The 23,881-nt window shown below is 39.3% G+C and overlaps 1 protein-coding gene across 1 annotated transcript in view; it reads right to left on the reverse strand.

Moving 5' to 3' along the window:
• The window catches only part of elna (elastin a), a 37,218-nt gene that overhangs the window by 9,669 nt on the left and 3,668 nt on the right, over nt 1-23,881 (reverse strand). The window contains exons 2-10 of the mRNA XM_062419385.1: nt 16,697-16,765; nt 15,563-15,610; nt 14,198-14,287; nt 13,874-13,900; nt 2,458-2,508; nt 2,177-2,245; nt 1,377-1,406; nt 310-363; nt 73-147 (exon numbers count right to left, since the gene is read on the reverse strand). Coding sequence (XP_062275369.1) covers nt 73-147; nt 310-363; nt 1,377-1,406; nt 2,177-2,245; nt 2,458-2,508; nt 13,874-13,900; nt 14,198-14,287; nt 15,563-15,610; nt 16,697-16,765 — 513 coding nt within the window. The remainder of the gene's footprint in view (nt 1-72; nt 148-309; nt 364-1,376; nt 1,407-2,176; nt 2,246-2,457; nt 2,509-13,873; nt 13,901-14,197; nt 14,288-15,562; nt 15,611-16,696; nt 16,766-23,881) is intronic.

Genomic DNA, 23,881 nt, shown 5'->3' on the forward strand with positions numbered 1-23,881 from the left:
CTAAATTTGTAAAACATTATTATTTAGTATATTTAAAAAAACAAAAAAAACAAAACCAAATTGATAAAAAACCTGGAACTTTGGAAGCTTTCTTTCCCGCTCCAACACCAGCTCCTCCTGGAAGGCCTGTCTGAGGAATAACAGGGACTGAAAAAAAAGATGAAATATTAGTGGGTCATCCAAGACAAAAATTGGAGAAAAACTGAAGAAAACGTCACTTTCACTATTCATAGAAAACAGAGCGAAATAAGATTAAAAGATGAGAAAATAAGCAGGGTAATGTGATAGGTGTATGTGTGTGCGTCTTGCCTCCAGCTGGCAGTGCGGCTCCAGTTCCTGCTCCTCCAGGTCCTGCTCCTGCCCCTGTTCCAAAGCAAAGTATTCCTATATAAATATAAACTATATGAAAACAGTTCAAGGTTTAAAGCTTATACTTATACATCTGTGATCATCACTTATGGAAACCTTGTATTGTGGGATATGATTGTTGTCCATCCCATGGCCACTAGAGGGCCCTGTGATAAAGCCATAATGAACAGGTTTGTGCCAGGTTTGGCCTCTTCAGCAGGGGGCCAGACTGACCACTAGTATTGGGAGCACCTAATCGGGCCCATTTAGTCTGTCATCACCACATGATCAAACGCAACATGGCTGAGTTTTAATCTAATCAGTGGACGCAGCCAGTATGCATGGCATTTGCCTTGCCTCATCAAATGCCTCATTTCTTTGGCTATCCCCTCGTGCAGGAAATGAGCTGTCAGCTTCACTTGTAAAGCAGCTTGGCAGCAGGATAAAACACAATCGTTTATTTGTTCAAACCTTTTTATTTTCACTTTTTAATCTTAAATTCCCCATACTTTGCCGGACAGACGTTGCGCACTGTCTGTAAGTATGTGGCCTGGGAGGTTCAGTGAGGAAAAGTTTGGCAAAGAAATGTTTTGTTTTATCTGTGCTCTTTCAGAGGAATGACATGTTATTTTGAGTGTCATGAAAAGAGCACAGACTGATTCAAGGGACTAAAGTTTTGTTACTGCCAACCAATACTTAAGAGAAGGCTCTTTGCCATAGTGCAGTCCTACTCATGATTGGGCCCTCCTGAGTCCATGTTTAATCAGCCTGCCTAATTTAAAGCAAATCATGCGCATATACAAGCACAGACTTTGAGGTCACGCCGGCTCCACTGAAGTTCAAACTGTCTAAAGTTTACAGGTACATAATAAAAATGTACATTTCTGTGCCAAACTCTGTTATTCCTGAGTTATCATTAATGTGAAACATTCATTTTGGCTTTCTTCTAAAATACATACATGCAGATGTATCATTGTTGAGCACACTTAAAGTTCATGCAGTAGTCATCAGGCCAAAAATCAGCTTACCTCCTTGTGGTAGCAGAGGGCCTCCAGCACCTGTGATTAAGACACCAAGATTCTCTGTGTAACTTTATTTATCAGAAAAAACTGTTTTCAACCTGAGACAATGCTGGAACCAAAGCTGAATATTTGTCTAATTGAGACTAATAATCTCTTCTGAAACAAGGCAGGAACTCATCCCTTAGCAGGCAACCACCAAAGCGTGAGTTAATGTTTAACCCTAACCCTAACACTAACCCTTCTATATTGATAAACTGATGCTTCATATTTAAATTTTCAAGCACTGGAGTTTGCACTTAACATACAGACAATAGGTGAAGAGCTAAATTCTTAACCTAAAACTATGTTCACAATCCCAAATGGAAATTTTAGAGCTGAATTTAGGGACCTGGATTTGTAGATATATTGACTGTGCCTTAGAATGGAAAGCAACACAACAAACAACTCAGAATAAGCTAATGTGTCGTGCAGACACAATATTCCATACTGTCATCGTGTTTGATTATCCCCAGCTTCTATTAAAGTTACTTGGCTTTATGCACTGATAGTTTTTGAAGAAATGCTTGGTCTGAATTCAAGGAAAAAGCGCACCACTGTCTGAGATGCAGTGGAGCACATAATTATGTCCAGTGGAAGCATCCATTAACAAAAAGATGCCAGGACTTAAATCTACAGTAAATAGCTAAAGCACATGTTCATCTCCACAAAATGCATTGAACTAACATCAGTTGTCTGTGTTCTGCTGTGTGCTGGTGTGATTGATTTATCAAACATTAAGAGATTTTGTCATTAAGCATCTGTTGTACCTCTTTTGGCAGCCTTTTGTCCAACCCCTGGGTAGAAGCCTCCAGCTCCGCCATATCCTCCATAACCACCTAAATGAAACAAAGGGGTAAAGGTGAGTGAGTGTTGGCTTATAGTGTAGTGTAAACTTTCAAAAACATTTGACATTGTTAGTGTGTGAAGTGTGTGTTTTAGTTATTTGGATATTACACTGAAAGTCAAACATTCAAACCAAATATCAACTTAGTGTTACATTTATACAAACTACCAATTCCAGTTTCAGTCCCAGGTTTCAAGTACTCACCTCCTCCAAGGCCCCCACCTCCAAGACCACCAACTCCTAGATTTCCATAACCTAAAGAAGAAAGAAATCAATTACACAGTCTTACATCAAAACATTTTCAAGGACCTGCAAGACTTCATACTGTACATTTTGGAAAACAACGCATACAAAATATGTATACATATCATGTGTGCCTAATTAACTTTGATTGAGAACACTCACATTTATGTTTCAAGAGCCAAGGTCTGTACCTTGGGAGCAGGGGAAAGAGCTGAACCCACTTACTAAGAAACATGATAGACATAAAATCAGAAAGGGTCATCCATCTGGTTATGTTGTATTCTAAACACTGGGGGGAGCAGTCTGATCTTTCTGAGGCTGCAAACTAATCTATGAGCGGCAAAAGCATTTGGCTTGACTTGACGCATGAATAAAGCCATATCCCAGCTTGGATATCTGCTTGCTGACAAGAACAAAAACTGAGAAGATAAGGAAATGGAAAAAGTGTGGAAAGAAGGGAATGTCATTGAGTAAACTGTTTACCACCTGCTCATGGATTAAAAGAGTTACAGACCCTTAAGATTAGTATCTAATGGGGAGAGGGAGTCTTTTGTACTGACAAGGTTCAGGATGACTTTCAAAGAATATTCAACTTAACTTGTGATTTACTCTAGCCATAAATCTTGAAGTCTGCATATTTAAATGTGTCATTGGGTGACTGAAAATTGGACACAGCTTTAATCAGAAGGCTAAAGATAACAAAGTATCTACTAAAAAGCAAAGAAGATATAGGAACCAACTGCTACTTAAAGATCATTCATTACATTAGGAAAACTACAGTGGCCAGGAAGTGCAAAACAACATTACAAAGTGTGAAGCACTTTGACAAAGCTTGAGACAAATTTACATTTTGGAAAACATTTTTCGCATCTTGTCAATTTGTTTTCTAAAATGTAAATTTGTTTTGTCCTTGGTAAAAGTGTTTTGCTCATGTAATTTTGTTTTATGATATGTCAAAATGTGTTCCAAAATGTAAATTTGTCTCAAGCTTTGTAAAAGTGTTTCACACTTTGTAATGTTGTTTTGCACTTCCCGAACACTGTAGAAAACTGTCAATAGGAGCTGTTAGAATTAGTTTGCCTAACATTGTTTACCTTTGGAAGGAAACTGAAAACATAAAACATGCCATAATTCAAGTAAAATAAAAATAAAAACAGTATATGAAAAAAATAAGTGAAGGTTCACTATTACTGACAGCAAGATTCATTAAGTTGACACTAAGTATCTCCAGATACAGTCAGAGTGATGTTCTTGGTCTCATATACAAGACCTTGTGATTAAGAATTTGAAGGTCAGTGCTACTTTTAAAGAAGTTTTCAGTTGAACAAGCTCCCCAATCAGAGATAAACATGTTGGAGTAATGACTGTTTTTGAAACAAGAACAAATTCAAATGCTGCCAACAAATTAGTCCACCGAGGAACTTGTTTTCATCAATACTTGTAAGCCAAAAAAATCTAGGGTGATAACAACTAAGCATGGGAAACAAGCTGGACAAGGGGAAGAGAGAGAGAGAGAGTCAGACTGAAGCGGAGGGTGAGAGCTTGGAGTCTGTCCAGAAATGTGCAGGGTTCAGGTAATGATACTGACAAGCACAAGGAATGTGCTGGGAGAGAGACAGACAGAAAGATGGAAGTGTGGAGTTTCATGACCTAGTCAAAACAAATGTGGGCACTGGCCTTGCCAAGAGCTTGGCACACACACTGAGCATGCAATGCGAGCCCAGACGCTAAGCTAAGCAGCCTTGTGATAATCCATCTCCTTCAAAATTCAGTGTGAGTCTCCTCCATTGCTCCATCCCCAGACACACCTCGAAGTAATAACAACAGTAATCAATTCTTATATAAATCAAACTAATACAGGGCTTTCCCTTTCCATTGTATTTTGGGTTGACACAATGAACTTGTCTCATTTGTCTCCTTTTATCAGTGAACTCTACATGGCACAGAAGGAGCTCATAGGAAACTGAAACAAAAGTAGTTACAAGATATTTGGGACATTGTTGATGCTTTGAGTCCATAAGTCTAACGTAAAATGTTTCTTTAATTTAAACTCTGGAGGTCTGGTCTTCCCCTGAGATGATTAGTTTCTCTGGAGGGGTTTGTGTTTATCGATGAGTATTTGAAATATACAGTACAGCGTGCGCAACTGAGAGATTATGCATGTCAATGAGAGAGAAACATGAAGAGAGAGTGAAAACAGGCAGCACTGTGGAGACTTTTAGCTTGTGAATCCATCATCTGGCCCACCTGTGCTCACATGTGCATGACCCAACCTGGCTCTGGCAGTTGAGCTCAGGGTCAACCAGCACCTGCCACGTTGAGCTCAACTCTCTGATTTGAGACCAGGAGACAAGATGCAGATGCGCAGAAGTTAGCCTGTGAACTTTGTGTGTCTGTGTGTGTGACCATGAGTGCAGGCCTTGGGCAGACACAAAGTTTAGACAAGAATGAATAGAACAGAAACTTCATTTTTTGTGGTTCTGACATCACTAGACATTGGGAAAATAAAATGCTCTCAAGTAAAAAATACTACCCTGGAGGTTGTGTTCTTTTAGGTTCACAGTGAGAGGACACGCTAACAAAATCTGGACCGTTGCTGGTTTGGCATTTCTTTACTGATTGTATACAGTATTTGGGAGATGGAGGTTTGAGCTCTTGTACAATAGCTCTCTGTTTAACCATATTTACAACATCTTGTCAGCCCAAACAAGCATGCTTTTGTTGGACAACCATTACTACAGCACGTCAGCTCACATAAATAGACCTGTCTTAGCTCACACATTATTGGAAGTCTACACCAGTGTTGTTTGTTGTCATGAACCACACACATGGAAAGTCTGCACCATGACCCTGATATCAAATCATCACTTTTCTTTGGTGCTACTCCCAGCACTTAGCTGATTGCTGACAAGCTGAAGGATTTCTGTACACCAATGTAGCGGCTATTTTTCTCAGTGACCCTCAAGGCATAGGGGGAAGCCCAAGAGACCACTTAAAATCCTGAATGCCTTTGGACCATGGTCAGAGGAACCCAACGAAAGGTCAACGCTCTGAACACAAGATGGAAGGGACAGAAACCCAATACTACACAGGAGGGAGAATTGGGGGCCAAGGAAGTTGGAAGGTAAGTGATGCAAGACTGAAATGCATCATAGTTTCCCTCCATTTAGATTTCCAAAAAAAAATTGACAGAAACATTGTTTAATCGCCAGTTTCCATTCAGAAAAGACCACTAGCTTTCACAGCTGCGCAGTGACAAGTGCACCAGCAGGTTGTCGAGGTGAAATTTGCGATGGTGATGCAGTGACGAATTGAGCAGCGCCCAACAGCGGTGATTCATTTGTGGTTGCTGGTTTGTGAATGACCTCAGTTAGGGTATGCATGTAAAAGCATGTCTAGACCCTCTCTGACAAAGAGGGAGTCTTGTTTTCAGAGAGAGAGATGAAAATGTGACGAAGGACAGGCTGCCATATTTATTACCTCCTGCTGTACCATGTCATGTGCAATGGTATTAAAACTGAAGACTGACATTGGAGTAAAACTGGCCAGACAGCATGGCTAGTTCTTTCAGTCACCAGTCATGTTCTCAAACTCAAGTCCAGCACAAGTGATGGATATGAGCCAGTGTGAACAGGAATATCTGGTTTCAATCTCACAATTGAAACGTCTTGCTCATTCTCCACTGGGGTTAGGTAAGGTAATCATCTATTTCAGAACCACAGGAATACAAGAGACATTAATCATAACATTGTCTTCGGCCCTCAGTCTCTTACTCTTGTTCTCCCTGTTCCTCCATCCTTTTCTCTTTTCTCTTTCCCCTTTCCAATCGGTGTCAAAGGGGTTGCGCCAACCAGACATGAGGTGTTAATAGCAGGGGCCAGAGGAAGCCAAACGTGAGAAGTGAAAGATGGATTTGCTCGCTTCTCTCTTTCTCCTCCCTTTTTCTCCCCCTCTCTCCTTTTTCTCTACTTTGTGAACCAGCTGGGCCCGGTGAAGGGTTTAATTTAAGAGAGCTAAGAATTCCATGGCAGGGATCCACTGTAACTGACGGCAGACGCACAGAGAGCAGACTTAGTAGCAGGAGCTCTGGAATGTCCAGCAAATTTTGGGGGTCTGTTTCTCAGCATATTCTTTGTTTAAACTCATATTTAACCAGACAAGTGGTCTGATAACAAATGTTTATTTACAAAAAGGTCATGTTTTACAATTACATCTCAGAAATCCCTTTAAAACTGTCGTCTGAGTTGTAAAACTGACCAGCATGTCACAGAAAAATGACACATCTTGAGTCTTGTGTTCAGCTAAATACTGGGTTTGCTGTACAATCATCACAAACCATCGAACCACAAACACACAAAGGGTAAAGGGTAATTGCAAGAAGCCCAGAGGCTGGCCATGGAAAAGAATAATTTCTGTAACGTGAAGGAAAATCTCTATGATAACTTCATCTTCAAAGACTCTGGGAGGTCTCTAGAGAGTCAGCATTTACTGGGATTGACAGGTAGATTCTGTTCTTCGGCTGTGGTCCCATATAAATTTCCACTTTGAAAACAAAACCCATCATTATGTCCTTCACAGCCATGACACCAGATTTTTATCAGTATCAAATTATCGCACTGTTCCACTTCCAAGTTGGTGGATAGATTGCATTCTTACGAGGTGACGCGGGATAAGCTGGATGAAAGCAGAATGATGCGAGGTGTTGTAATGATTCCAGATCGCGTGAGACAAGTGGACACACTGAAGCCCCCCCCCTGCTCTCTCTCCCTTCCCTCTCCTATGACCTCCCCTGCTCCTTGTCACTTTCAGGTTCTCTGTGCTGTCAGTCACGGCCACCGAGCTGGGAGAAGCAGGACTAGCTGCATGTTGGACTAATTAAGTATTTGCACTGTCGCACCACCACACACAAAATCTCCCCCTCACTGGCTGGTGTGAGCCAGCCGACTTTGGCGGCAAGCCTTTTTATTGTTTTCGCTTTCCTTTTCCATGCAGTCATTGACACTATCTATGATAAGTCTCAAAGCTTCAGCCTCCCGCCTTGCCAGATGACCCCAAGTGCACAACTGTCAGAGCTCCTACAGAAAAACAGGGGAAGGGTCTCAGATTGCCTCACTCTCTTTAAATCTCTGCTTTTGGGACAACATCCAGGTAGAAATCTGTGTAATAAAACTGGACTTCCAAGCTGCTATGTCGATGTACTTAGTCATTGCTGTAATGGGTGGTCAGCTTTACTTTAATAGGGGACACTTGCATCATACTAAAAAAGACAGTTCGGTTTCATTATGTGGTAAGCTCTCACACCGATGATCGAACTTTGGAGGGTCTCACCCACCCACACACTTGGGCATCAGAACACACACAGACATCATCTCTGAGGCGCTGAGCAATTCTTACAAATGACTCCAAATTAATAGTAACTGTAAAAGTAACCATGCGTATGTGGATTACAAGCACCGCCATCGTGCCAAACCTGGCTGCCTTGCCCAGTGACGTCCGGTGCTGACTGACCTCACCAGCCTGAGTCCGTGTGAGTCTCCCACCTCAGCACAACTCTGCAAACACATGCCTTATTTCAAGCACATCTGTGTATAGACATTACTGCTGTCCTTTAATTCAAACTGTGCTAATTTGTACATCATATCCACTCAGGTTGTGATCTCATTGTTTATTCTACAACTCATACAGAGCAGAGCATGACATGATATAAGCTTTCAATCCAACCAAACAACTATCGCTTTTACTGGTTTCTGTGAGAGTTGAGAGGCTTTGCTATTCTTCTTTTTATCCACCACTAAAGGAATGTCACAGTTGCTCCGCCAACACTGAGCCCCCTGAATATGTCTGAAGATTATTCCTAACCTAGCACTCATACCATCACTCATTTTAGCTTGGCAAACACACTCACAGCATGTACTGTAAAGGCACGCAGATAAGGCAGAAGCACACTGCAAGCATTAGAGTGTAGTACAAAGAGTACATGTGCACTTAGAGAATCCAGTTAAGAAAAACTGCAGATCTCTGACCAGTATGTACTATGTCTAGAGAAGATCAATTGTGCAAATGATGTATAATGCGAGAAAACTAATCAACAAGTGCAGCCTGTGGCCATGGTATGTAATGTTGGCCAAGTATGTTTCCACTACCAGATGGTCCACATATGCATCTAACTGCCATTCCACTGAATACTTTTCTGACAACTCAGGGTTGAGAAAAGAGACCAGTGTTCAACAGGTCAGCTCGACACAGAACATGCACATTGAAACATTGATGTTAGCTTCATCGAGTCGGCCCTAAAAGCATTTTCTTCCTTCCGTCATTACGAAGGCTACGATCATAGGGCAGACATATGACACATTTCACTGTGGGAAACATATGGGATACAATACGAAGGAAAACAAGTGAAGAAGATAAATTATGTCACTGACAGTGAAAAAGCTGTTACAAAAACTAAGTGCAGTGTAGAAGGAAGGAAGGACAATAGGTCTAAAGTCATTTAAACACCATTCGTTTCCGCAAGTCATTTAGTCCAGAACTGCACCCTGACAACTATTGAGAAATACAGGAAAACATATTTTCAATGGGGTCAGATACTTTCAATGACACACATTATTTCAAAACATATTTTGGAAAAGAAAAAAAATTGCACTGGAAACACAAGATTTAATAGAGATAAATATGAGAATAAATAACATTCAATGGACACCTTTTGCAGTGACTTTCTAAATGATGATGGGTTAGAAATGCGAGTGCTCTGATGCTACAAAGGCCTGCAACATTCAAGTTAGCCAAATGTATTCAGATAGTAAAACATGTACTGTTGCCTAGATGGACACATTTTTGACAGGGAAGAAAATGAAAACAGGTGAGGCTCATTGAGCCAACATGAAAATATGCAGAAGCCTATCTTGCTCTCAAGTTCATCGCCATTATACTGTGTCGGGAGACTCTTCAGCCTTTTATGTCTTAAAAAATGCTTCAATTGACATTTTGGATTGCATAATTGTTATGCAGCTTCTGAAGTGTGGCATGGTACAAAGGTTGAGAATACTTATCTACTGAAAATTCTTAACTCTTCTACTCTACGCCACAAATCCACACAACAGGATCACAGACCTAACAGACTTCAGTCCGCTTCTACCACTGATTACAACCAGGTCGTTCAACCGGCCATCTGTCTTCATGGGCTGAAATTTCTCCATCATTGTGTAAACAACACTTGGGCTGTGCTGCCAGATGGATAAGGATAGTCGTCCATGCTCCAGACCTACAGTACTGGCAAAGGGAGCACGGGAGAGGTTGTGAGAGCATGCCAAAGGATGGCTCATCAACTCACACAGTGAACATAAAAAAACCCCATTGGTGGTAAAATGCTAACTACACAGTCCTGACACAGAACGGGTCGATAAAAGGCTGGGAGCTGCTATTGAGTTACAACGTATCGGTTCAATATGGGGAAAATATCAGTTATAACCTGTAATGTGAGGCATGCATGAATCATTACACACCAATAACAACTAATGAATCCCATATCTTATCTTGCATTTTATCTTGCTTTACTCTGATATCATTTTAACTATTTAGATAAATTAGTGAGATTATTCACAAAAAACATCTGGTGACCCCATCCAGGAAAGAAACTGTTTGAGGAAACAACATTTACAATGTGAACAAAAAAGATATGGTGGTTGTGTGTGTGTATGTTGGGTGGGCTGAGTTGAGTGTGGGGGTGGCTCTGATATTTAGAAAAAAACAAACATTTCCTAAACATTTCCTCTGCAGACAGTTTAGGTTCCAAGATATTGAAAGTTTGCAACTAAGACTTGATGTAGGGCAGATTGAGGAGGAAGGATATTTAGGTGGTATAAACAGAGAAAAATGCCATATTTTACATAGTGACAGAATAAGCAGCACTTGATTAATGGCATGTGTCTGTGTATGTGGCCAGAAAGGATACAATATGTCCCCAAACCACTGTCAGGATACATTCTGAGTATTTATGTGTCTGTGTGTGCGCACATGTGCTCACTTGTAATAACGAATAATGAAGATCATAAACATATTTGCATACTCTCTGGGTCAGCCACATTCACATGCAGATGCTTCCAGTGTCTGACAGCTCCGAGGACAGGTCTGAGCTCCAGTAATAAAAAGCATCTGTGTTCCAGGAGACGAGACCTCTTCCAAACTCATCTTCTTTTGGCTAAACACTTTCATCCTCACCTCAATCTATCTGTCTCCTCTTTGTCAGCAAGATATCTAAGCATGTGTGTTGCATATAATGCTGTGTGTTTGTGTGTGTGAGTGGTTTATAATTATGACATATATGCAATATGTATGTTTTTGGTATTTTCCATCCTCCTTGCTTCCACACTGTCTCTTCTCTGTCTTCCTTTCTACCTTTCCTCAGTATCTTCCTGTTGTGAAGCAGGCAAGTACACTTTGTTCTTCTTCAAACAATGACCCAATATGAACCAGAGGGTTAAATGATGAACCAGAAGAATCAGGTGTATCCATAAGCTGTGCATTTCACATTTCAGAAAGGTGCTCACAATATTCATCATGGTACAAAGTGGTGGTTTTGGTGGTGAAATAACAATTTTCTTAGTAGCTGCACATGAGAAATATTCTTAGAAAAAGCCATAAAATGAATACCAGCTTCAAATGTTGGCAACAGGCTCTGAAAACTGTAGACCTGCGTATGTATTTGCTACAATCAGAGGCTACAACTGTCTGATCTACTGCAAACTGAAGTGCGCTCGCAGAGTGATCCAAGATTTCTGAACGCTGTCAAAAACAACTTGCCGAGACATGTAGCTGCATTGACCAATGTAATCCATCATCTTAGATTACACATGCATTGCAGTTCAAACATCTTTCCAAGTATGATTATATCTTGCACCTAATTGTTGTGATTATTTTCGCAATTTTTCCATTACTTTGTATTGCTGTGTTTATTTAGAGGCAATAGGGAGGCAACATGAAAAACGCTTTCCTGTCCAAATATGTGCAATGCTGTCTTCACATGCAGCAAGTAAGGACTATATATACTCAGTGGCCAGTTCTAAACAAACAGGTCTGCAATAAATCATAACTTCATACAGGATTTAAAAGACAAAACAAAAACAACATTGTTTTAGAGTTTTTGTGTTGCTGATGAATTATATGGGATCATACAAAAAATGTGTCTTACATTTATTAATTTAAATAAGATGGACAAAATATTAATAGTCCAGTGGTGACTAGTGTATTTCATGCAGCTACTCTATGATACCTACAGTATAATCTCAGAAGGGGCAAACTAAAAGAAACTGCTTATAGATTTTGACTGTTCATATAATTTTTCATTTTATCATCTCCTAGATTGATACTGCCCTCACACTGCCTGAAAGTGGTAAGAGGTTATCCTACAAAAATCAAGTTTTGGCAATGACAGCACGAGGATTGAATCCACCTTTACTTGAGGAGCACAGGAAAGACGACAGTGTCTAACAGCTGTTCATAAAACTTCCCCTTTCCAACTTTCGGTGTATTGTCAAAGCTGGATGCTGACAGTCTTCACAATTAGTGTAACATTTACAAGGTCTTGCATGAGCTACGCTGCAATTCACTGCAGTCACGCTACTCACATCGCCAGCTGCTGTTCTCCATTACTGGCCAGGCAAGGTGCATATCTGTGGAATGCAATGTCACTGCTTGGCTTACACATAAGAATGAATGGCAGCTCTCTCAATGTGTGTATCTAAGCGCGGTTCACCTTTTGCATGTGCCTCTCTTTAGCAACAGAATCTTTTTCATTGTGCTTAATATATTAAAGGGTAAACGATTTTTCTTATGCTGGCAGAAAGGAATTTATTCTGGCATGTTTTCTGCGATGCAAGCCAAACACTGAGTAACTCAAGCAGATGGATTCAACCTGCCATTGTGTGAGGCTTACATGCTGGTGAACTTTTAGATGTACATTTGTGTAGTAATGGAAGATTTATATTAAAATACGTAGAAAGGTCTTACATCCAATTTTGGATTGCCTCAGCCGATATTCTTCTGATGGCATCTAAATCACTGATATGAAAAGTCACCACTGATGGAAACCAACATTCAGAGATTACTGAACATAACTGCAGCCATGCAGTGGGACATAATACAACCCCTTTGTAAATGTAAGCCTCCTTTCTGATTACAAAAATGTTTAAAACAAAGAGACTATAACTGTTGCCTCTATGTTAGAGGGTTTCTTTTCTTCCAGCAGAGATTAGTAATGAATATGGAAGGGAGCACCCACACCCAAATTGATTTAATTTTATTTATTTATTTTATTAACAAAATATGCTTTCATTTTTCTTACTGATGTAATTTTTCCCATGTCCACTGTGAGAGAGAGGCAGAACATAAATGCATACAAAAGCTAGCGCAATACTTCCCCACTAATAGTGTGCTTATCCCAGCCAAAATCAACTTCCACTGAATACTGGATATTAGGTCACTTTCACAAAATGGCTCTCCTGCAGCTCTTGATAGAGGGTGGGGCTGGGCACTCCAGGGAGACCCTTCTGTAACCCGCTCCATGTGTTATCAGGACTATAAGACGTCTGCTAGGTTCCTTATCTTTCTAAACACATAAAGGTAGGCTGAGATCGTATCAGCAGTAATTACGGAAATTAAACGATAGCTAAACATTGCTAAAGCACCAATGTACTGCAGACTGAAATACAGCAAAGGAAAATATTGTACAGTATCGGACAGGAGGGCTGTGGTAAATTTCAACAAGGAGGTTTCCAGATATTGTAAGGGTCTAACATTACAATAACATTAATCAGTGCTCTGGCACCATTGTTTGGCAGGCGTTGATGGCCGTTTACACTCTGCCAATCATCACTCCCTACTATGGCAAAGGTGTAGGAGTGGTGGAATCTCTGTAAGGTCCCACCCAATTAGGACCGTTGAAACAGCTGCAAAGCCAGTGTAAACCAACACTGGCGATAACACAGAGTGATAAGAAGAACCTGGTGACAACCAATCAAAAGACTGTTTCTCTTAAGTCATTGACCTTCGTCTGTGCAGGTCTCTCTATGTTGTTGGTGTGTTAACCTAATGCATTCTATACATTAACCTACTTTATCCACCCAATAACAATACATTCAGTTTCCTTCCTTTCAGGGTACTTCAGCCTTTTCTGCTCAAAGTAATGCAGAGGAATTTTCCATGTTTTAAAAAAAGAAATCTTTTTTGCTTCTATTAATGCATTACTTTAAAGCTATACACACATCTTCAAAATATAACTGATACAAATATCTAAAAAGCATACTAATTCTTGTCACATATATGTCCATCCTTTACACCACTTTCCACAACACATAATAATATAAATGCTCCAACTTACCAGGTTTAGGGGCCTTTCCACCTTGTCCTGTTAGGTGAAAAAAAGAGTTATGTTTTTTCCTGCAATAATAAAGCATTTTCCACACCTTTAATACATAGACGTCTTGATCTTGATTTACAGGATACTCCTTTTCATTTTGTATTGATATCAATTAATATAGTTGAGACTAAGTACATGTATTAAAGGCACTGTTAAACATAGTTGTTTTTTTTTTCCTATGAATGATGTTGAGATGTTGGTGAGGGCCCTGAATATGGGTAACTGACAGACGCTGCTAAAACAAAAAACAAGAAAACCTGTCTTCTAGGTTTTTTATTTTCATACCTGCTCCCAATCCTCCAATGCCACCAGGTCCAATGCCTCCTGGCACCAAACCACCTGGGCCTACACCGCGGGCTCCAGTTCCATAACCTCCTATTGTCAGTGTCAAACAGAGACAGATGTCAGGTGCTGCCAATATTAACACCATTATCAACAATGTTCATGTCGGGTCACCATGTCACAATGATCTTTGTATAGGATTTTTGAGAGAAATGTGCAACAGATATCACATTTCCAAACCGCAAACCTCATAATGTTTTCTATTAAACTGGTTTAACAACAGTGGTTGGCCCCTGAACACATGTTTTTTCCCACAGCAATATCCCTTAGATTTAATTATTCTAATCTTGTGGTGGTGTGACAAGGAAGTCCCAACATGTGTTTCCCCCCAGATCTGACAAGACCACAGTTAAGTGTCGACAGGCAATCTGTTTTTTCTTGTTTTTGTTAACATAAAACTATAGCTTGTGCATACAGTAGCACTCGGATACAACTTAAAACATCTAACTAAGAACTTACAGTATAAGACCATCACTATTCAATACGGTCATCACAGCAGATGTTGCTGAAGTCATGGGTTTAGCACTTAAAGCTAAAAAAAAAAAAAGGTGTCAAGAGGACACGTGTTTAAAGTTGTTCAGCAAATGGGAGCTGGGGCCATGCCAGGACACTGTCTATGGTTGGTGAACTGTTGCCAAGGTGGACTGTGCCTGCAGGGCTGAGTGTATCTGTTGAATGTGTGAATGACAAACACCAGAGAGAATATCTGTGGCTGTGCAGAAAGAACAATGAAGGCCAAGGCCACTTGGAAAAGATAAGCAGAGCTCAGAGAAAGCAACACTGCTTTCATGACTGAAAGATTACAGAAGGAAAATTACTTTATAGATGTTTATTTAAAGAAAAAAATGTATAAGAAGTAAAAGCAAACTTTATTGGAATGAACCTTTTTGAATAAAGCTATTAGATTATTTGAAAGAATGACTGACTGACCAGTTAAACCAAACATTTGATTAATCATAAAATCACCTTGGTATCCCTAAACCTAATCCCCTGACCCTAACACTAACCACAAAACAGACTTTAGTGAATTATTGTGAATAATGAATAATTAATGATAATTGATCTAAAAACTTCAAGTGCTGACTACTAGTACTGATTTATAAATATTTTACATTACAATTTAATACATTGAAAACATGTTCCGTAAAAATTTCACAGAAAGCTTAATGATAGAAGTTTAGTAGATTCTCATATCCAAATTACTGAAACAGTAGTGCACCAGCTCATGATGAACCACATGAGATTCTTAAAAGCCCATTTTATATATGGGGGGAAAAAAATCATAAATCTAATGTCTTCTCTACTCACCTGCTGCTTTCGCTGGTTTATAGCCCGCCGGGACTCCTCCAGTAGATCCTTGTAAAACAACAATCGCACAGAGAATTGACTTATGGTATGCCTACATGTAGTGATGTAATGGACAGTTTCTTGGCCCAGAAATTCATCATTACACCAGCTGACTTTTCTCTTACTTTCTCTTGGGACATCAAGCGAGCGTGGCATCTTGTGCACTTTGCTGAAATGTGCTTTTGTATGCTTATGTACTGTACATATTTATGTATCTTTTTTTATGTCACAACGGAGCATACATCAATAAGAAAGTTTGTGTCATATAAATGTATGTTAATTTTTTCAAATGTGACCATAAAAGTACTGTATATATCTATCTTATGTACAGTATGTGTACATGTATTTGTGTTTGTGCTTGTTCACGTGATAATAGTTGTTAAGATAGTGGTTCACACTTCTATTTCAAATGTAAAGTGGACAAAGAAACTTAACAGCAGAGGTCAACACAAACCAAACAAGAAAAAAATAAAACAGCTGGTTGTACATGGACCTTTGTGCACAGTCAGAAAGTTGAAAAAAAATGGTGAACAGTTGTTTTATTCAAATTTATTAGCAGAGAAAGTCCAAACAGATATTTCCACAATGTGGTCGGAAATTACTTAATACTCCCTTCTAACTGAGTAAGGGAAGATGTACTGAATGTTAAGTCAAAACAGATTGAATGAACAAAGCAGTTATCAATCCTAGAAAATGTAGTTGCTGTTTGTTTACCACACTGAGAACACAGTATCACAAGAAGGAAAAAGAAAGAGCACTTGTTCTCTTGCGGAAAACCAAAGATGTGAGTTATTTCAGACCATCTGAAGTAGTTCAATAAAGCTGTCAAATGTTTTTATTGATAAAGAAACACTTAATACTGTTTTTGTATTTTTTAAATCATCCACTACAAACTTTACATTTCTATAAATTTAAAAAGTACTTTAAGTTTAATTTCAGTTTCAAATATAGGTATTTTTTAGTAAAACGTCTGGTCTACAGTGCAGTAATTTAACTGCGATTTCCGCTAAAGTAAAAACAGACTTTGTTTGTTGTGGCTGTGTTCTGGATTATTTTAGTTTAAACTGTCCAGACAGACATTGGAGGCTTTGTTACCTGGAAAGTATCCAGTTCCTGGTCCGACGCCTCCTGGTCCTATCCCAGCACCAGGTGGTACATACACACCTACAACAGAAACAGAAAAGAAAAAACAAAAGGTCAAACAGTTCTCAGGCATCAATATTTATTTTTCATTGCAATGCTTGTAACAGCATTTCTAAACAATGACCCTATTTATTAGACATTACATTAACATTCCCAAAGAAATTTATCATCTGTGACCCAGACAGCAAAACTGAAAAACTGTATTTGACATAGACATCTGCCTTAAGTCATGGCAGTGATGGCGTGCACAATGAAACATGAACACAACAGCCAGAGCAAAAGTCAATTTATAAAGAAAAACTTCACTGGCTTGATTAGGAGAACATTATTGTTGTTTTCCTTTTGATGAGGTACTGCAGTTGGAAACCTTCTTTCAGAAAGCTGCTGCAAGCGCTGTAGACACCCTCAACCCCCACCTACATCCCCTAGCCTCCTTTCTGGCCTGATTTCTGGCTGCGGTCCGGAGTAACTCCTGAGATGGTCGTTTTGGATTCCAGACATGGTGGCCTCATGTGTGCAAGGAACAACAACAGAAATAATAGCAAGGGAGGAAAAAATGGCTCTAGTTGATCTGGGAGGACTAACAGCTAAATCCAAGTTATATTTTGTGAGAGAAAAACTTGGTTTATATAACAAAAAACACAACATTATGGAGAGAATAGGGCTGTAGAATCGCTGATGATTATTATATTTAAAGGTTCTTACTTGTGTAGGGAGGCCAATTAATTTAAACCACATGTCAAAGGCGTTCATGTGTTTATTAGCGTGTGAACACTGTGCTTTGTGTTCTGTCCGCTGAGTGTGGCCATTAGGGACGGACATTACAAGGTATTACTGTCCGATCTAGCCGAATGAAATTTCATGACACACGCCACTGCCAAAAGCTAAAAGTCCGAGCAGTTTATTACCTATGCCAGCATATTGCTCCATGTCACTGAAGAAGGCTTGGACCTTTTCTCTAATGAGCTGTGACATATTAATGGGTTTCTGCCACAATTACAACAGTATTCTTTCCATTGTAAAGTTGACACAATGAGCAGTTAGTGCCAATCAGTGGAGACGAGTTAACTGTGAAACACAGAAAGGTAATGTAAGAATCAATTGTTGGATGGGTTGTGAAGGTATGACAGCATGTAGAGGATAGTCACTATATTTAAGAATAGAAAGTGTGGGATGAATGGCTCACAAAGAAAATGAGCAAGGAAGTTAAAAAACTCTGAACATCTCCTCCGCAAAATCTAAACATGTTGATGTAACTGTGAGTTGTTTATGTTAAAGTTAGCTAGGACAACATTGTCATATTCACTTAGATACTCAAAAACTTCACTAAAATTGGATTAGAATGAGCTAAAAACATTTGCCTGTTTTTGTTTAAGAGAGGGTTTTCTTTTCTCAAGCAAGAAGCACTGTGCCAACTAGAGTTCACAGAGTATGGTCATGTACAATGTCAGAGAATTGGCCTTGTTTTTCTTTCAGGGGGAGTGTAAATGGAAACAGTTATGGTGGTGGCCATGACTTTGGACAGAAAATGACTCCATGAATGAACCCACGGGCAGATGAGAGGCAGGATGCCTTTTAGCTTCATCTTGTGATGATCATGGAGCTGGACGATGGTGGAAACAGATCAGATTTTCTGAGGTTTGTCCTTGTGATACTGCAGACTGATTGAAAAGATCTTGAAATTCTGCAGGCTCAAATAAAAATGAGAACCAAGTAAAAATATACAGAGGTCTGTATTTGATTATCACAGAACTAATTCAAGTCTGAATATGTGTGTGCATTCGTCTGCGTTCAGTGTATGTCTGTCTGTCAGTGATATTGATTCCATTGCTGAGATCTCAGGTGCAGGCACCACATGATGAGGGTGGAGTGATTGTTTTCAATCCTGCTCCTTCATTTCACAATCAAAAGGAGGATTTCCTGTCTCGGCGTGGCAAGCGAGGAAAAGGGGAGTGTGTGTCTGGTCCAGTTTTCCTATGCTCAGGATCCAATCGTGCTACTGTACCACTTTTACAGAGTGCAATAGGTTCATCGAGACCACACTTCCAAATAAGGCACATACTGACCTCTGCCAAGTGACCTGACCTACCTCAATAAATCTGAAGGTTTCTTCATGATTGTCCTAATTATCGTCATCATCATCATGCGCTTGCATTCCTAGTGATCTCAGCCAGGTCATGAGAATGTGCTGGAATGTATGTGATGGACAAGACTGACTTGTAGAGCACAAGGGATTAGACAAAGCAAAATTTATGTGACTTTAGTCAACAGTTTGCCATGAGTGTTTGGGATATGATTAATGTTGGCGAATATAAAACCCTGGGAAAGACTTGGACGTTTGTTTTATTATTCAGTTATTTTTAATATTGATCTTATGTTGCTGAAACAATTACTCACGGAGAAGAAGAGGAAAAAAGTAAGACTGTCAAATACAGCCTAACATGTATAAATCTGGGAAACTCGAAGATGAAAAGTCAAAGTCATTACTTAAGCCTATATTATTCTACTGAAGAGAGCAAGAAATGTGAGAGAATTTCACAACTTGCTAAGATGGACAATGTGCCAAAGGTGAGATAGAAGAATCATGTAGTAACCAAGTAATAAACTTTAGATTGTGGACTAAGCATGTCTACTGTTGTGGTTTGTTTTTATGTTCGCACAGATAAACTGTTAATAGTCTCTTGTGCCAACAAGTCCCCTGAATTAAACTGCACAATACATTGTTGGCCCACTGCAGAGCAACACGAAGGCATTTTCTGAGCTGACGCCTCTATCGGCCGGACATCATTTGTCTATGCCAAAACTGGTACAAATCCAAGTTGATAAATTAATACATTTTACGATGTAGCAATACTAGGATAAAGATTTGGTTAAGTTTAAGCACAAAAACAACTTATTTAGGTTTAGGGAAACATCATTATTTGGGTTCAAATAAGAACTCCATTGAGGTTTGGGACACATCACGGTTTAATTTAGTTAAAATTAAGGGACCTTCGTCGCCATGGTTACAATAATAACGATGTGGTTAAGGTTGGGTAACAATTGTAGTGATGGTTTCGAATAAACAATTTTGACTCGCAGTAGGAAACAGGAAATAAATAGCGGTTCAGTGTTTTGTTGACCCATCCGACCACCCTGACCTCGTCCCCACACAGACTTTGTCACTCTACAATGACATCACCCGATTTCCTCCTTTGCTCCTGTCATAATAATGGCCTCTAGGGGACTGTCATTTTTCTTGGGAGGACAGTCTCCTTGTGGTTTGTCTTTAGGCTAAAAAGTTCATAGCTGCTCTGAGTGGACTGAGAGGGTGATGGTGTAGATTCACTCACAGGATTCCTGACAGTGATTTAAATTTATCTTCACTTTGGCTTTGAATGAGTTCCAACCATGAGACTCACATTAGATGGCGTGCTGGCTATGAATGCAGCCAGTCAACAGCAGAAGGGAAATAAGTCAAACAGATTTGTACAATACTGTACATGGTCCAGGAGTGCTATACTGGCACTTCTGAAAAGTTTCCATGTCAATCACGAGGTCAAGAACAAGTGTCTGGACTTGAATATATGATTTCCCAGATATATTTATATTGTAAATTTTATTTTTTCATTCTTCCCTGTTTTTTTCCCTAATCCCATCCCCTCCACACACATATCCTAACCTCTTACAGGCAGTATGGTAAAATGTATGACTTTAACATCACCTTAGTGGTCGAAAAACTGACTTGTATTCAGTCTGAAGTGACTTTGATGACGATTGCTGACATGAATACCATATGTAGGAATCCTCTAAATGTCTAAAGGGTCCACATAAATGGAGCTGGTGGACAAAGTTTATCGCTCCTACTTGGGTTGACCAAATTCCAGCCTAACAGTGACACATGTGGAGCCCACAGGGACGTGGTGGCTGCGTAACACATTTTAAACTGTATTTTGGCCTGTATGATACTCCACCAAACAACTTGAGCCTTAAAATTCTAAGTAAATTTATCAACATTATGGTTTTAAAATACCACATAAGTGTTTTAGAGTGAAAACTCTAACTTGACACTTTCACTTGGTTAGTGACTGACAAGTCAACACAATAACTAAGAAATTTCATAACTTAAAATCCTGATTCCAAGGAGTTGCCTATTTGTATTTATATAACACACAGAGAACAATATGTGACAACTCAAAGGCTTAGATAAAATCATTTTCATACACAACATATGTGTATGAGAGTGTTTTGGTTTCTCAGTTTCTTGTTTTGAATTTTGATAAAATGATGTAGTCCATCAGACACAAGCTAACAGGTGGACAGCATTGTATTCAGCGTCCGTATGTTTAGTTTTGTATCATCATCATGTTTTGCGTGTCGGCCTGGAAAATACGAAGTGACATGTTTATCAACTGTTTAGCTGGCAAGTTATTTTATTTGATATTTTTGCCTGAGCATCACTGCTGGTGATAAAGCATGCAACAGTGTGATTCATGGATTTATCTACAAGTCAGTCTATGTGGAAAAACTTGATGGCTTAAAACATTTAATTTTATGGGGGATTTGGGTTATTGGGTCCACAAATCATGACTGAATAGCAGAAAAGTTGGGAAATTGTAAGTCAGAACTTTTTTTGTTATTGAATCAAACCAAAGCCGATGATGGGTTTTTCCGCAGTACCTCCCATGTTAATGACAGTTTTTACAATTGCTCTTTGTAACTTAAAAGCGTTTAGTTTCACTTCATTTACAACAAGCTAGTGAGTAATGTGACATTTCCATGACCCTGTGCTGTGGTCGTTTGATTACTGGGCTTTTGCTAAATAATTGAATGACTAAGCGTTTATGTAACAATTTGCACTCAGTCACACAAAACAAACTCATGTGAGTACATACACATAACTCACACATTCAATCTCAGAAATGTTAATTAGGGCATTCCTCGTCCTTCATTAAAGACTTACAGGACCATTAACACTCTTGATCACAATGCTGTGCTCTACATAGCTTCGGAAGTCCTGAAGAAAAGTATTCTGTCATGTGTTTACACCACTTCAACCATCTGATATTTACACAATTCTGCACCAATATTTCCATCATTCTTGACAATATAAAACTTGGCAAACTTACAACTGTTTGCAGTGGTCAAACACATCCAAACCCACTGTCCCAAAGGAAGAGGTTTGGTTCACTCTTTAAGGGAAGCTTTTATACTGCAACCCAGAGCAACAGTGCAGTGAAGCAAACATTGTGGATCCTGGCACCCTTACATCTCCCGTTATCGGACATGTGACAGCTGGCCTGTCGGTCACCCCTCGCACTGTCTATTTTCCACAGCATGTTGGAAAGGGATGGAGGAAAGTATGCGGAGCATCAAAGACAGTAAGAATCAAAATGGATATATCCATCTTATCACTATACCCTAACCTGACTCTACATTCCCTCTCTACACTTGCCCATCATTGTTTCAGTGACACTTCTCTGAAATAGAGCATCAGTGTGAAGTATGTACTGGCAGACAAACAGCCACAGATGGCAATATTTTAATGACGTAGACCTGATTCTAATCTTGCTGTGGGTCTATTGCTTTCCTTTGGGTGTCATGGGTGAAGCCTTCCTGCTGGAAACTGACAGGGGATCATTACAGGATTTGAAAGTAAAGAGTGTGTCTGTAACAGCTGTGGATGATGTAGAGTTGAACATGACGAAAGAATAAACCATGGTTGAAGATTACCATTAACCATGTGAAATCACTATAAGGAAGTGGAACAAACAGTTCACATTATGACTCCATTCCAGAAACTGATTTATGTGACCGTCTTACACAGTAGGGATGACAATGTTACTGATGCAATGTTAAAAGGACCATATATTTACTATTTACTGATTATATACACTTTTTCATGTGCCTTAAGTTTCTTGTGCTGTCATATAAAACATTTATCAGATGTGGAATGTCAGACTAAACACAACGCAATGCCTGTTTTTTCTCCATCTTCAGCTCTCACACCAAAACACATTACATGAATTGATGTGGAACCTGAAAATAGAAGCAACCTGACTAAAGCTTGCCTAGACTAAACTGAAATATTTAGTGTAGATATAATGCATGTTTTTGCTTGCAAAACTATCAAATCGTGTTTTGGAATGAACCTCCTGAAATATAGTGGCTTGGCATCTGAATTGTGAGAAAGAATGTGGCTGAGCGAGGAATCATCTGATCATATTTATGAACAAGGTATTGATATTTCCATTTTTCTTTTATCCTGGCGAGGACTAAAGCGGTTTACATAGTTGAAAGGGGAAAGCATGAAATCTGTGGTTTATGTGATTGAGAACAAAATCCTAACAAACAGTCCAGTCTGCAGACATTTTGTAAAGTGTTTGTGGGAACCTGACAGTAGTTGTGCTGCTACAACCCAATGTTTAGTTAAGACCAACTCATTAATGCCAAAGACCTAAAGGCGCCATGTTTACCCTCTCCAACAAAAAAAGTCAACTGAAACTAATACAAGACAGAATACAATGTTTTTGTGCCAGAGGATTTTGATTACATTGATGTAATACACTTAATCAGAGCTTCATTTTTATTACCATCTTTTCTTATCAGTTCATCATCAGTTATGGTTTTTTATTGTAAAAATATTTTCATACTAATGTTGCACTCATATTGTCATGTTGTGTGTAAACCAAGAAGAGTTTTGGATGTGAATATCATCATCAGACAAAAACATTCCTGACAGGAGCCATTTCGCATCGCAAGCCTGCAGACTTCTCGTAACAGCTCACAGACTGGTGAGGCCTGCTTGCAGTGTGGCTGGGATGAGTCATCTGCCTTAATGTGCTTCTTTGTTGAAGACTTGGCACTGGTTGATCACAGACCAAACATCTGACTGGGAGATGCCAGGACTGACATTTATCCACAACCAATGAGTAAGAGCTAAACTAATTATTAACTCTGTGTTGTCTAGTAATGGTGACAATTTGCTAATATACATAAAACTCACAGCTACATTAGAAACCGGCAGGCATTTGCATCATCTACACATTAGGTTGTGAATCATATCAGCTTTCCATTTATGAAGAGATCGCATTCTATTAAACAGTCAGTCAGTTTTACAAAGGTTACACTAATACTAAAAATGATGTGTGTTATAAT

The sequence above is a fragment of the Scomber scombrus genome, chromosome 5 (assembly GCF_963691925.1).
Source record: "Scomber scombrus chromosome 5, fScoSco1.1, whole genome shotgun sequence".
NCBI classification, from domain to species: Eukaryota; Metazoa; Chordata; class Actinopteri; order Scombriformes; family Scombridae; genus Scomber; species Scomber scombrus.